The 15,051-nt window shown below is 32.2% G+C and overlaps 1 protein-coding gene and 1 long non-coding RNA gene across 2 annotated transcripts; one reads left to right on the forward strand and one right to left on the reverse strand.

Moving 5' to 3' along the window:
- The first annotated feature begins 3,116 nt into the window (after positions 1-3,116).
- LOC148601140 (putative defense protein 3) lies at positions 3,117-8,092 on the forward strand. Its single transcript, XM_088555447.1, has 5 exons — positions 3,117-3,272; positions 4,242-4,439; positions 5,943-6,076; positions 6,504-6,598; positions 7,920-8,092. Exons 2-5 carry the CDS (start codon positions 4,247-4,249, stop codon positions 8,077-8,079), a joined length of 582 nt encoding a protein of 193 aa, XP_088411573.1. The 5' UTR covers positions 3,117-3,272; positions 4,242-4,246; the 3' UTR covers positions 8,080-8,092.
- Positions 8,093-8,595: 503 nt separating this feature from the next.
- On the reverse strand, positions 8,596-15,051 carry LOC148601141 (uncharacterized). The gene is made up of 2 exons (XR_015917151.1): positions 14,901-15,051; positions 8,596-14,518 (listed from the first exon to the last, which is right to left on the reverse strand). It is a non-coding gene; the product is annotated as an uncharacterized LOC148601141 (long non-coding RNA).

Genomic DNA, 15,051 nt, shown 5'->3' on the forward strand with positions numbered 1-15,051 from the left:
ATGAAAACCACATGCTTATTTCTGTTTACTATAACATTTTTTTTTAAATGTCAAAAAATGAATACATGCAGGCTTTCACACCATAAATCACAACATATATGATTCTTAGCTGGAACGCGTTTTAAGTTTTATAAAAAAAAAAAAAAAAAAATACAACATGCACATTTACGTGAGATAGAAATATTTTTTTTTATTTAGAAGTAGCCAATCCAATGAGGAAATTGAGAGTCAATTAACAAATAACAAACAATGAAACACAATAACCGCACGCCAAAAAAATAAAACAACTAACTATATAACTGAGACAGAACCAAAATAAAAATGCACGTTCTTTTTTTGTAGTATTTGTTGAGTTGATCATGTCATACTTGGTTTTAAGAGAAAAGAACTCTATATTTGTTTGCATTGTGGTACAACATTCTTTTACGTAATTGAGGTAGCACAATCGTGTACAATAAGCTGACTCATTTTTGCATTTTTATGGGGGTTTAATAACATAAGTATACGTGTAGTATTATCAACCTAACGAATTGCTTGAAGGTTGAGAGATGAAAAAAAAATGTATGCAATAGTATGTAAAATGCTGCCACAGGTAAACAGGTTGAAAATTCCATTCTTCGGGGTCCTATACAAAACGTTCATATTAGCCAGTTCAATCATTGGTCATTTTGTTTAATTGGTTTGGGACGGGGATGATGTTGATAATCGCCATTAACTGACTTGTCCAGTATCTTTACCACCTGACTGTTCTTAAATGCATAATTATGTACAATTTTTAATAATTAGTATTATGAAAAAACGGGGAGAAAAGGTACACAGATTTTTTATTGACAGTAAAATGGGGAAGACATGCTTACTTTGTCATGAAAATGACTTTTATTTAAATTACAATATTTATAAATTTTAATATTAAATTATAAAAAAAATATCTATCATTTTTCACGGATCTCCATAATGTAAGAATTTTCAAACATCTATACGTTTGATGGAAAAATATTGTTGGATTTGCTTGTTTGAGTGTTTCAATATGACTCCCTTTCCACAAGTTATGTACAGAAACCTAACGAAAACTTACCATGCCTCGATGTTTTTTTTTTGTTTTTTTTTGGGGGGGGGGTTGTTTTCGTTTTTTTTTTTTTTTTTCATTTCGCTTTACAAAAATAAATAAATAAACGAACAAATAAATGTTATTTTAAAACAAACATGCGTGTACTTTAAATTGTACCTTATAAACGAGTGAATTAATTTTATTTTTTCCGGTTTTGAAACAACTTTTGTCCCGATTAGTAAGGATTACGGAGAATTATGTTTTAGGTGACGGAAATTATTAACTGTCATAACATTGTCACGTTTTGAAATGATGTATTTAATCAAGAAAAGAAAAAAAGAAACTGTTTTAAAACGACGGCAGTATATGCGTTGAACCAAACAGGGCAACTATATACAATAAAAATAACTTCGTTACACGTATAAGGTAAAAATATTTAGACTTCAGAACTAAAACTGATGTTAATATTAATCAAGTACAAAACTGTTTCATATTACTTTTATTTAATAAAATTTGTAACAATTTGTTTTCTAATTGGCAAGTTCTCTTTGACAGACTAGTTTATTTTGTATAACCCTGTTGCGTACTATGACGTCATTAACGTCGATTGGTCTACAGTCAGTGATTCAAAGTACCCCAAACAAAGTAATGTTCTGATTACAAATCCAATATTAATAACTATACAGTAATTCATCAGAATTATTATTAAGTAGCTGTCTTTGTAAGAATCATGCAAAATCTGAAAAATGTAATAGATTATATTGTATTTGAGTGTCATTTACAGAGTTATTTCCCTTACTTTAGAATTCTACAGTGCATTCTATACAAGTTTAATCTCCTATGAGCACGGATTATATGAAAAAAAAACAAAATGTTAATTTCTGCTTACTAAAGCATTTTAAAAAAATATTAAAAATAAAAATATGCAGGCTTTCCAACCATGTATCACATTTTGCATGATTGTTAGTTGGCGTTCTACTTAAATTATAGGGAATGTTTCAACATTTTTTGACAGGTTATACTCAGTTACCTTATATAAATGTAAATTGTCGCAAACCAGCTTATTTCGAGTAACCTGTTCAAAAATTAGAAACATTTCTTAAAGAGTAATACTGTGAGATTCCTTACATATTCATACTTTATCGTTGTTTAGTGGAGTCCGAGTTGCTCATTTATTTTTGTTATTTTGTATGTATTATTTTAGTTATTTTATTTAATTTGTTGTGTTTGTTTTTTTTTAATGTCGAGTATTAACCCCTGATTACTCTTATCGGACAGACAATGGACTCATTATGAGCAAGAACATCAATTAGTGATTGTGTGGGGAAATAGATCCAAACGGTATAGTTCTTAATTTGAAAACGTTAGATCTTGAGAAAATTTTTATTCTTGTCAAATTTCCAAACAATGTATTTTAACAGTGCGATCATATTTATATAAAAATATCAATCATTTACATATGGCAAATTTCGGTGTGATTGGCTCGTGTTTAAAGGAGTAAACTATCAGCAGACACAAAAGTAAATACTTAGGAAGTACATGTTTCAAAATGAGTATACCCAAAAAGGACTCAAAACCAACAGTATCGAAATAGAAAGCCAAATCGGAGGGAAAAAATGAATGATACAAAATTAAATTGGGCTTTCCTTTAAAAAATCGGCTCAAAATCATGATTACAAAAATGACATATGTTTACATAAGTCTAAATATATTACCATCCATATCATTTTTAACGTTAGAAAACCAGGAAACAGCAACTTTAGAGACCCAATGTTTGCTGTCTCAGAGCTGAATAATGCAACATTGATTTGATACTTTATTAGGTAGGTTATGGGGTTAATAAGTGCTCTATAACACAAATCAAAAATTTCTTCACTCGTATTTACACTTAGTAAGATTTATTAATACACGTATAATTAGACGTGGTGTTCGTATGAGCAAATGAGAAGTTCGCTGATCCGATATATAATTATAGAAACAAAAACAAATATTATAAATATCATGCTTCTTTTTATATGTTTTTGTACACAAATACATGAACAAAAGATAATTTAAACAATTGATTCACTGTCCCCTTTGCGTAACAGGATTGAGATTGAAGTCAGTTTGACTCATAGGTACTTTAGATTATGACAAATTGTATCCTGAAGTAAGTGATCATATCCACTACAAAACCTTGTCACTGCTAATTTTGCTATTACAACTTTAAACGAGACTTTAACAGGTAGGTTGTTACGTTCATCATTCATTTTGTTTTGTATTTATTAACACAATGTAGAAATATATTCTATCATATTCTCTTTGATTTGAACAATTGAGGAATGCCGAATGTAGACCAAACAAATATGGAAAGTAACGTGCACATAGTTTGCAAGGCAAAAAAAAAAAAAAAAAAAAAAAAAAAAAAAAAAATGAATGCTTTTCTTGTTTAAAATTAACAGTTTCCAAATATCTACAATATTGTTTTTCATCATAAAAAGTGAAAAGTGTTTTATTTAGCATGTATTCTGGTAAATGAGTATTCAAAGCACCAAAATTCGACTGGATAAAGACTAGATAGGTAAAAATAAGATACATAAAAACAACCTGTACTCCATTTAAAGTCGATGAACGGACGAGGTGCGCCGGTAGGGTGACCATCCTCTGCTTTCCTATTGCTCATATAATGTCACACCCGGGGTTAAAAAATATTGGAAAGGAAACAGATAACAGTGACCAATTCTGTGTTTATGTTGTCCATTAAGATATTTCATTTGAAATTTACCACAAACGTTTTAATAATGCCTTACAATTGCAAGCATAAAATCAGAAAAACACCCATAAAGCTGATTAATAAAACGAGCCTGTTTCGAGCAAAAAACTAATGAGTGACGGCGATATCAACTCTTGAAGTCGAAAATATTGTTAGCCTACACATGTTTGCTTGAAATGATACTAAATTGTTTAAAACGGCTTAAAATGGAATATGTAACATTTTGACCGATCTTCCGGAAATTTAGTTATACATTATTTTTGATGTGACATTATAATATGAATGCATGTTTAACCTTAATGTATATCTTTTAACAGGAAACTGTTCAATGATTTTACTAACACCAAATATCACCAATTTACATGGTTTTCGCTCTCAAGCGATGAATTATCTAAACAGCGCCATCATTATAAATGGAAAGTATATTGTTATCTCTTCCAGAAATCATGGCTTTTATAAAAGTATTCATCTTGGTGTTGGTTTGTACTTTTGTGGATGCCAGAAGCAGTGGCGCTCAAACCCCAACAGCTTGTCAAGATATGACCCCAAGGCACAACTCCGCAGCAGCACAATCAACCCCCGCACCGTATTCGATAGTTCTCAGTAATAATACGTATTATGGAGGAGAAAGAATTAGAGGTGTGTATTTGCAACATATTCTTGTTAAATTTAGTTTGTTTTTTGAGTGCACAACAAATAAACTTTATAATCAATTCGATTGATTGATGCAAGATGTTCAATGTTTAAAGTATGTAGTCAACGAAGGTAATGATAACATTCATTCATTGATTAATGTGTAAGACATTTATTGTTAAGTGTATTTGTTTTATTTTTTTGATTGTTTGTTTGTTTTGTGTTGTTTTTGTTTTGTTTTGTTTTGTTTTTGTTTCTTGCTAGCGTTACAGTTCAGTTTTTCCAAAGGCCGTACTAATTTCTCTTATTTCTCGGATATATATAATCCGTCATATACTTTATTTTGTTATGTTTCGTATTGAAATAGTTTGGTTTCCGAATTAAAAACGAATTTCTACATTTACTTATTTACTAGTTTTATTCTGACTTATAATGATTATAATGGCCCTACAATCTTTACCACATTCAAATACAAATATGAACATCATTAACATAAATATCATAGTAAAGACATTTAGTCTCGTTTGATTAAAAGTAAATATCTTCGTAGTTGTCAATTTCAAAAGAAATCTTTATGTGGTACTAATCTCCTTTAACAAATAGTTAGTAGTACTTATATGTAAACTTTTATTCTGGTAGCAACTATATTAGTTGTAGTATAGTATGATAATAGCCAAATAAACATATTGATTTGTTTACATATATTGTCCATTACAGCAAACTATTCAAGCTCATGTTGTTTTATAATATTGCAGTGAATTTATTTCCAGTTTATTCGTGGTAATTAAATGCACCATGAAACTTAATACAATTAATAGAGTAGGTGTTTTTAAAAAATGTACATACTTTTCGTGGTCTCCGAAATTTATATTAATTTGACACCCATCAATTATGTTTTCCTTCATCATTTCAAAATTGGTCGTTTTAGATTAAATAAGTAAAGTTTATGTGTATGACTAAATGTTTCCTGCTCCATCTGATTGTATAACAGCCATTCAGTTATCATGTTTAATTGAACAATAATTAATAAACATAACTATTTTTGTTTAAGGTTATATGCTGGTGCACTTGTTGCCTTTCACAATATTCTTTCTTTTTCCATATATATTTTTGATATATTGTTTTTACTTTGAGTTATGTTTAATTGACTCCAGACTTTATTGAGTTTACATCAACGTATAAATTGATAATCATTGAAAAAAGTCTCAAGATGTGACTCCATTTCTGAAGAAAAACAAGTTAAAGACTAGAACGAGAATAAGGAACATTATGAAACAAATTAATTTTCAGAGAGCATATCAATATAACACGTTATATACGTTTGAGTGCAAAATAATTAAATTCATACATGGCATGATAAGTTCGCTTTGAAAACAAAGTAAGTCTAAAACCCTGCTCGCACTTGCGCAATTATTGTTATGAACAACAGAAAATATAAATTATATACGTACATATGTTTGCTGCTCTTTGTAAGGAAAACAATCCTCTAAATTTGCCATGCCTTTTCAGTGACTATAGAGAACACAACCGCTTCGCCATTTAAAGGTTACTTCATTCAGGCTCGAAACTCGAACGGAGCTCTCATAGCAGGGTTTGATATTTCCGGACAAAGCCATTCGCAGTTCAGGACGTGTTCTTCCACGGTAGGTTTTGCCTCAAATAGTAAATATAAATACACATCTAAAACACGAGAGAAAAAGACAAATAACAATAAACAAAACAAAACAAAACAAAAAAAAACGAGTACTCAAATCGCATACTTAGATAACTCAAATGTCTACATAAACACAATTATTGGAAGAGCAGATAATACTACAGAAACACAAACTTCGCACGCTATCAAACATAGGCAAATCCTTGGCAAAAATAAAACAGGGAACGCTAAATATACAACAAATAAAACAAGTAGCACAAAAATTAATAAAATAAAATAAAATGCACTATCAATAACATGCTATAAGAACTTAAATGGCGGTGCACCCATGTGATACCGATGAATGGTAATTTGCTCGTCATGATAAATGATTTGATAATAGTCCGTGAAATTATTATGTTTTAATTCCTCCCCAGAACGACGCCGTTACCCACACTGAAGCAACTGATAAATCGATGGTTTCATTTGAATTCAACGCACCTAGAACATCACAAGGAAATATTACAATTTAGTGAGTACTTTTAGCCTTCAGTTTGGTTGTTAGAATAATTGAAGAGCATATAATAATAACGTAATGACAAAAACACTAAACATTTAACTGAAAAACTAGTAGGTTTTAACTATATACAGTTCCTCATAAAGGGTTTCAAGTGAAAGTATTTGAGTATATTTCTGCCTCATTACCAGGCACAGCTTATAATGGATGGTTCATGCATTTCTTAATCCCAAATATTTTTATTGAAATCCTTCTGTAGACCCCATAGAAGCTGTATTGAGAAATATAAGTGCTGATCTAAAAAAAAGCATCATGTTCTACTATAGACAAAGTACGGGAAAGTACATTTTAACCATTCAGATAATATTTAAAAATGTATATAAAATCCCAAATATGTTTTGATTGGAAATTTTTCAGTAAGCCTCATAGAAACTGTATTCAAAGATAAAAGTGCAAATGAAAAGTTGCGCACAGGAGATAATAACACTTAATTTTGGTTATATTCAACTAAAGAAAAAGTGCAAGAAATTTCCCGCAAGAATTTATTACACTATGACCAGTCTATACATACCATAGGCATAGAAAGAATTGAACTTAGGACCTAGCAAATATATTTATACAGTATCATTGATTATCGTAAGATATGATGAATCACCCTCTTCCTGGTTTTTAGGAAGAGGAAGAACCAAACTTAAATGCTAATGCATATATTTAAAGATTAAAATATTAGATAAACGATAAGTAAGTTTTTCGCTATTCGTAGTAAACAATTCGATACACAAAAAGCTGTACATTACCTCCACTCGACACGAAGATATAAGTGGGGAACATGGGAAGGGGGCATGTTAAATTCATCACGCAAAAGCAATATACTTAATATCTGAGAATTCCCTAAATTAAAACCATTGAAACTGACATAATTGTTAACGAAAAGTGTACGGATGGACTGATGAACAAGGGGATCACAATATAGGTACTTTCTATTAACCGGAGGTAAAAACATATACTAGCAAAAAAAAAGAACAAAGACGTCTAGAATAGTTCATAACATAAGGCAAATGTAGAAAAGTAGAACGCCAAATGTATATCAAGTGATATAAACTTTTTCGTACATATTCAGACACTAACAAACACGAGTTATTAGAGACCAAAACCATCAGCAAAGAAGTTGTTGATTACGAATATACGCCTTATAACGTGGGAGATCCCATGATGAAAAAGAGTGCAATACAGAGGGATTAAATGTTAGGGAATCCACAGACTCACTCCCTCAAACCCCAACCCCAAACAATGAATAACACATTATGGTCAAGTCTTTATTTTTTTTCTATTTTAGCGCTACGGTAGTCCAGAGTTTCAACACTTTTTGGGTCATGATACCATCTGAGCTTATAACTGACATGGCACCTGATGGTACAAACGCTGCTGCTGTACCCAGCATTACCGTTTTAGCAGTTATGCTACCAATTATTTGCATGTTTATATGTTTCCAATAAATGGACTACAATATGTCGTTTCTTTCAGGAATATTCATGAATGTAAGAGAGTGGATGAATTTACCAATGCTACGACATAAACTACTATAAACGTTGTATTAATGTAAACACATAATAATTATGATGAAACATGTTGGTAAAATGATCAGACATATTGTAATATAACTGCATCTATGTTACCAGGATAAATTTCTTATTCATCAAATGTAAGGAACAATTCGTGCGTTTCTTAACCAAAGGTAAAATATGTTTTAGGCTATACCTATGATGGACAGAGGCAAATTTCGTATAAGACACAACAGCGTCTTTGCATTTGTACAATCGACTAATTTCGTCTGTTCCGTCAGAATGTGTTTTGCCATTCATAGATCTGGTCTTACATTTTACATGTATAGCATGTCACTGACGTTCTCTCTATATTATATGATATCTCCTGTCTAGGAACGAATAACTAGCAAATGTGTAGGTATACCCCCCCCCCCCCCAAAAAAAAAAAAATAAGAATAAAAACGAAGCAAGGCTAAGATCGTTTATCAAAAACAATACAAATCCTAAAACACACAACAAGTGATATAACCAAACTAACACGCAAAACGTAAATGAGCAACAAGCACTTTTGAAAATTGTGATCGTTGACCAGGCCAACCAGTAGGGTAAGCGTCTCTAGAAACATCCGCCGCCGATTTGCTCATGTCACGGAACAGAATATAGGGGAAACAAACAAAGTATAAGAAAGAATAAAAGTCAAAATAGTTTTTTTTTTGTGTAGCACCAGGATAAAAGATAGGTTATATATTCATTTATTCAACACGTCAATATACTGCATAACAATAACATTAAGTTACATATATCGGACTATTACCTGGCGTCGGTTTCAGCTTTAGTCGCTGCAGCCATTTTGAAAATTGCCACAAACAACTATAAAAACTGGGCTTCGTTCGATTTTGATTACAAGTTATAAAAACACCTACATGAGCTGTCCCGTACTACCATATATCGTGTACTAAGTAACAAAATCTAGATTTATCCTTCGAGGAGGAATCACCGGGCAAGCGAACTCTTTTTTTTTTAAAAAAAGACGAGCAAACCAAGTGGCTTTAAAAAACTTACAGCAGAAACGAAACATTCAATTTCATTTATTTACCGAAGAGACTTTTTAGGTGACCTGTGTGTCTATGGTCATTGCAGAGTTTGATATTGTTATCTTTTTTCTTTAACATCAACAAAGATAAGTTTGTATTTGGATTTCCTCTTTATCAACTTAGATTAAGGAATACAGGTACATTCTTGAAAATGTGACCAGTTACTGTAAACGTAATAGTTTCCCAAAGATTTATGCATGTCACTGATATAACATAACAACATAACCATATTTCTTCAAGTCTGATTTATAACTAAGTCACTGCATTCTATCCTCTCAACATTAGTGTAAATAACACTAGAATGTGTAGTGTTTTACTTTGATTACCAAAACCACACGGACAAAAAAAGCAAAGAAAAGCAACGTAGTACGTCACTCAAGTCTTTTGTGTACTAGCAGTGTCATGCGCAATTTTTGAGAAATCATTTTCAAATACTGAAAATACTAGACTTTTCAAACATATTGGTCTATACCAGACAAGAAAGTCAACTGTTTGTTTTGTTTTGTTTTTGTTATTTTTTTGTTTGGTCATAAGACTTTGGTTTTGGAATCAATCAGTCAATTTCACAAATATGTCGTTCTTGTTGATTTGATCCTAAGATACGACGTCAAATTGCTATATCATATTATGACCACCAACAAGTTACTCCAATCATAAAGCAGACGTTAATGAAAGTAGTACAAAATTACTCTGTAAAAAGGTATGATATAGGGAAACTCAGTGACAAGTTGCGAGGAAATGGATTACAACAGGAAGATGGACGTTAATTGATAAAAGAGCTATCAAGAACAAATTATGTAACAATCATTCAAAGAGAACAAAAGAGAGCAATACACAAACAGCAATAAGGAAGTCAAAAGGGTAACACAGACGCAGAAGGATATGCAAAGGTCCATAAAGGAAGCTGAGAAAGCTGCCTTTTGGCAAAGCATTGGGGATTTATACCAAATAACCACAAAGCTATGTTGAGAAAAACAAAAGGCTCCAGGATCATTTTATCAATTGAATATTTCATTCTTTCTATTACAGTTTTCAAGAAATTGGCTGAAAACTGCTAAAAAAATAATGTTTTGAATTTCAAGGGCAATAACTCTCACAAGGAGTCGTTCGACAACTTCGATCCCCACAAACATTTGTAGGCCTTATCATAATGATTATTTCATTAATTGAAAGTTTTATTCTAGATATTTTAGTTATCCAAATATTGGCTGAAAACTTCTAAAACATAATGTTTTACCTTTCAAGGTCAATAATTCTAATAAAGAGTCGTCCTCGCAAACTTTCGAAGGCGTTTTCATAAGGATCATTTCAACAATGGAAAATTTCTTTCAATCTATCATATATTTCAAGATAACCGAAAGAAAAAACTTACCCCTTTGTTCTATTTTTAATAACAGCGACCATGTTTTTTCACGATTCAAAAATCCCTATATCAGTTCTATGAAAAAGTACCCTAAGGAACATTCAAACAACATTATGTTCCAATTAGTCAGGTAGTGTCAAAGGAAAGATTTTTGAAAGAATAACATTAAAAATGGCAACAAAAACAAATGTTGAAATATGGTAATAACTCCAGCATGGCTTAAAGATTAAGACGAAAATTTTAACGCTGGTAGATGTCATTATGCTGAACACTTAAATCCAATATCAGAATTGGTTAGAGCTAACGGTTTTAAGATATATGGGAAAAACTAATGTCTGACCCCTTAGTTTTATTTTAGTAACGGCCGCCATGTTTTTTGATGGATCAAACATTCCAACATCAGTGATATGCAGGATAACCAACAAACATCATATATACCCAGTTTGGTTCCAATTGGTCAGGTAGTGTCAGCGGAGAAGATTTTTGAAAGAAATAACATTAAGCAATGGCCAAAAAAAGTCGAAAAGTGTCAATAACTCCCACATGGCTATCAGATTAAAACAAAAAATTGACCACAGAAAAATCTCATCATTCTCAACACTTTTATTCTAGGTCAGACTTTAGCTAAACCTTATTGTTTTGGTGATATATGCAAAAAAACTACTGTTTGACCCCTATGTTCTATTTTAAGTAACAGCGGCTAAGTTTTTCGATGAATCAAAGATTCTCACATCAGTTCTATGCAGGATACCACAATAAACACTCAAACCAAGTTTGGTTCCAATTGGTCAAGTAGTGTCAGAGGAGAAGATTTTTGAAAGAAATAACATTAAGCAATGGCCAAAAAAAGTCGAAAAGTGTCAATAACTCCCACATGGCTATCAGATTAAAACAAAAAATTGACCACAGAAAAATCTCATCATTCTCAACACTTTTATTCTAGGTCAGACTTTAGCTAAACCTTATTGTTTTGGTGATATATGCAAAAAAACTACTGTTTGACCCCTATGTTCTATTTTAAGTAACAGCGGCTAAGTTTTTCGATGAATCAAAGATTCTCACATCAGTTCTATGCAGGATACCACAATAAACACTCAAACCAAGTTTGGTTCCAATTGGTCAAGTAGTGTCAAAGGAGAATAATTTTGATTGATAACGACGACGACGATGGACGCCAAGTGATGGCAAAAGCTCACGTTGCCTTCGGCCAGGTGAGATAAAAATAAAATGCAAACATGCCAGTAAAGGACACACGGGTAGCATAGATTACCTTACTAATGCGACAAGATGCGAGATGGAATTTCTTTTAAGAAGAACTATACAGACCAGATCAAATTGTCAGAAATATAAAAAGCAGATACTGATTTAAAAATAAATACGAATTCCGAAATACCAAATGGAAATAACAATAGCAATCATGACTTATAAGAACAAACAACACATGGAAATGATCAGATACAAGCAGAAATATTTAAATCCAACTCTACACTAGCCACAGATATCCGCCATTCACTTTTCTGCATGATCTCGAACGAAAACATACAAACTACATGCTCCGACGGTAACATCATAAAACTACCAAAGAAAAGAAATCTAACTGTAATCACTGGAGAGGTATCATCTTACTATTAATACCAAGATCTTCAGTAAGATAATTGTTTTTACGATTAAAGCAACAGTGACAGCAAATTAAGAGATGAGCAGACAGGCTTCAAAAAAAGAAGAGCTGTCATGAACAGTTGATTGTACTTAGAAACATTATGGAGCAATGCTCAGAGTGGCCGAGGTAGTTACCTTTTAATTGTATAGATTTTGAGAAGGCCTTATAGTGTCCACAGAGAAAGATTGTGGGAAATATTAAGGCATTATGGAATATTATCTAAGAGAGTTGACTTAATTGACGCTTTTTACTCTGAGTTCAAATGCACAGTAGGTAAAGCATCAGATACAAGCTTCCTTTTGACATCTGGCGGTAGTCAAGGTTGTGTGAGAGCATCTTCTTTTTAATACAGCTGTTGACTGGTTCATGCGATCAACCCTTGATGGAAATAACAGAGACATTCGGTGGATCCTCTTTTTTAATTTGGAAGACCTTGACAATGCAGACGACCTAACTTTATCTTGAGGTCGTAATATACGACTTAAGAATATTTTGTGAAACCGACCATTTGAATCATAGTAATATGAAAAAAAAACTTGAATTTAAAAGAACCCATTGTACACACTTTGCTATTGTTATTATTGAGAAACATCAAAAATCTTAACCTTTGACCGCTAGTCCGCAATAACGATGAGCTGAGCAAATATTATGTCATAATGAACCGCTGTTGGCCCGTGGAACCCGTCAGTTTTGCTCAGCACCTGTTTGCATGTCTTTTTTGTTGTTGATAGATAGACGAGATTACGTGATCCAAAACCGACGATATAAATATTCATTCGGTCGTCAATCGATATTCCCCGCGGGTATTTAAGCAAGGTCGTCTTTGAATTTGAATAAGACCTTGAATTGAGAATTTAAAACAGTTACTGTGTGTGTATAATGACACGAGTAGCAGATAATGTTGTTATCTGATGAAATGTAAGAATTGTAAGATACGGTTTCGTCGTTGTAAACATCACTTATCTTTCCCTTTTTGACATCCAATTCTTTAATTCCTATTTTGCATGCACAAAACACAGTGTAACCTTCATTAAAAGTTATTCCGTAAACTTGTGTTCTCGTCTTAAACTTTTTTGTGATTTTCGATCGTCGCACATTGACAATGTAAATATTCGTATCGCCGCAAGATACTGCAACGTGCCTATCATCTACTGCGCTGACGTCATAAACTCCTAAATCCTTCATTTTGATTGTCGAAATTGAAGAACCTGACTTATCAATCACAGTCAAATTGTTCTGAGGAGTGGACAAGTTAGAGAGAACGATAACACCACTCGAGACAGTCTACAACATCCAAAATAGTCGCCTTTATCGAGTGTGATATCTTGATTCTCATTTAGTAGCTCCATTTCTTTCTTCTCGTATTGACCGGTATTTTTATCGTTAATATCTATTGATACCACTTGGTTACTTTTAATTTGTTCGACTTTACCCAGAGAAGTTAATTGAGACGAAGCCTCATCTTTGGTGTGATGTCTGATGAATTGTATAGAAGTATGATAAAACTTCTTATCAGCTGACATGTTTCGTAATTCGGAGGACACAGACTGTAAGGTATTTTCAATTTCTTTTATTCCAATAAATGTTTGCAAATTAGAGGCATATTCCCTCATGTCATTATACTGGTGTTCAATTTCACGTATGGCCTTTTCAGCTGACATTACTTTTTGTAAAGCCTGTAAAACTTCTTTCTCAACTTCAGAATATGCCCTTTCAAATTCAGTTTTGACCTTTCTTTCCAAATCATTTAAATGATCAAAAATGCTCTCCTTGTTTCCTTGATATGATCGAGCAACTCATTGCGCTGAGTTTGAAGACATATTAAGTTTTGTTGTCTGTCTTCTATTACAGTTTGTAGCGTTGTATGAAGTTTTCTCAAGTTTGTATGTGTGTCCTCAAACAAAAACGACGATTTTACGCTCTGTATTACGTCATTGATCAATGGAGTATCAAGACATTTTTTATGAGATGTGTCCTTACAAGTCGTACATATAAGCTTGTCATCATTGCGGCAGTAATATTCAAACTTTTCGCAATGCATTGAGCATTTGAATACTAGATTGTGGAAGAATTTTGGTGCTTTATAATAATCCTCTACTTGTACAATGTTGTGGTTGCGTGATACGGAAGAATCCGAGTGGTGTTTATCACATGATGAACATAACATTTGTTGACACTGGAGACAATGCACAGTGGGTGTTTCCTCCTTATCATGTAGATTACATATGTCACAGAAAGATCCCATTTTCATTGGCATTTGCAGGTCTTATATAACTGTTGAAGAAAATATAAGGTATTTTACGGAAGCTATTGAAATTCAAAATTCAAAATCCGATCACTTCCATGTATGTCGCAAAATAAGACGAGAAAGAAAAATTAGATTAACAAGACTAGGTATGTCAAAAAGGAAATAAAACTTTTAAGTTCATGTAAAATATTTTAGCTTTTCCATCATCTTCTAAAGATCCATGCGAACCTGATGATAATATTGTTAGAAGAGCTGTTTATTTTTCTTTCAATTAAACAAAATATATTTAGTGCAACTCTTCATATTAAGTGTCTTCTCAATTTTATAACGACATTAAATTAATCGAATGAAATGAATCTTATCTATGCCATAAAATGAGACAAAATATGCAAAACCATTGGCACTTACTTTCATTGAATATAAAGGAGACAATACTCAGATTGATTATCTCCAAATGACAATGGCTTCTTCACTTTAGAATTTGTTTTCCATTTCACAATACAGGTAAAATTGATATCATAAATACACATAAAACTGCGACAGTGTAGTTTGCGAGATA

The sequence above is a fragment of the Perna viridis genome, chromosome 12 (assembly GCF_037379345.1).
Source record: "Perna viridis isolate PV_CMFRI_1.1 ecotype Kerala chromosome 12, ASM3737934v1, whole genome shotgun sequence".
Classification (NCBI taxonomy): Eukaryota; Metazoa; Mollusca; class Bivalvia; order Mytilida; family Mytilidae; genus Perna; species Perna viridis.